General features: G+C 56.8%; 1 protein-coding gene across 1 annotated transcript in view; it reads left to right on the top strand.

Annotated features, from left to right (window-relative positions):
* EMH_0036940 (uncharacterized protein) overlaps window positions 1–158 on the top strand; it is a gene marked incomplete at both ends in the record, with an annotated part of 999 nt that extends 841 nt beyond the window's left edge. Inside the window, one exon of the mRNA XM_013495137.1 lies at window positions 2–158. Coding sequence (XP_013350591.1) covers window positions 2–158 — 157 coding nt within the window. The remainder of the gene's footprint in view (window position 1) is intronic.
* Between the last annotated feature and the right edge of the window lie 143 nt (window positions 159–301).

Here is a 301-nt window from a genome sequence, read left to right as displayed (position 1 = left end):
AGCAGCAGCAGCAGCAGCAGCAGCAGCAGCAGCAGCAGCAGCAGCAGCGCAGAAGCAGAGAGCAGCAAAGAAGCAGAAAGAGAAACAGAAAAGGAGACAGAAGGTGGGGACCCCCTCATAAGGAGACAGTCGCTGCGGCTGCGGCGGCAGAAGACTGATAGTTTGTCTCCTGCTGCAGAAGTTGCTGCTGCTGCTGTTGCTGCTGCTGCTGCTGCTGCTAGTCCTGCTGCTGCTGCTGCTGCTGCTTCGTCCCCTACTAAAGGCTCTTCTACGGCGCGGAGAAGAGACCTTAAATAAAGAG

This window comes from Eimeria mitis, genomic scaffold (assembly GCF_000499745.2).
Source record: "Eimeria mitis Houghton genomic scaffold, Emh_scaff1435, whole genome shotgun sequence".
Lineage (NCBI taxonomy): Eukaryota > Apicomplexa > Conoidasida > Eucoccidiorida > Eimeriidae > Eimeria > Eimeria mitis.
This window is presented reverse-complemented; position numbering and strand designations above follow the sequence as displayed.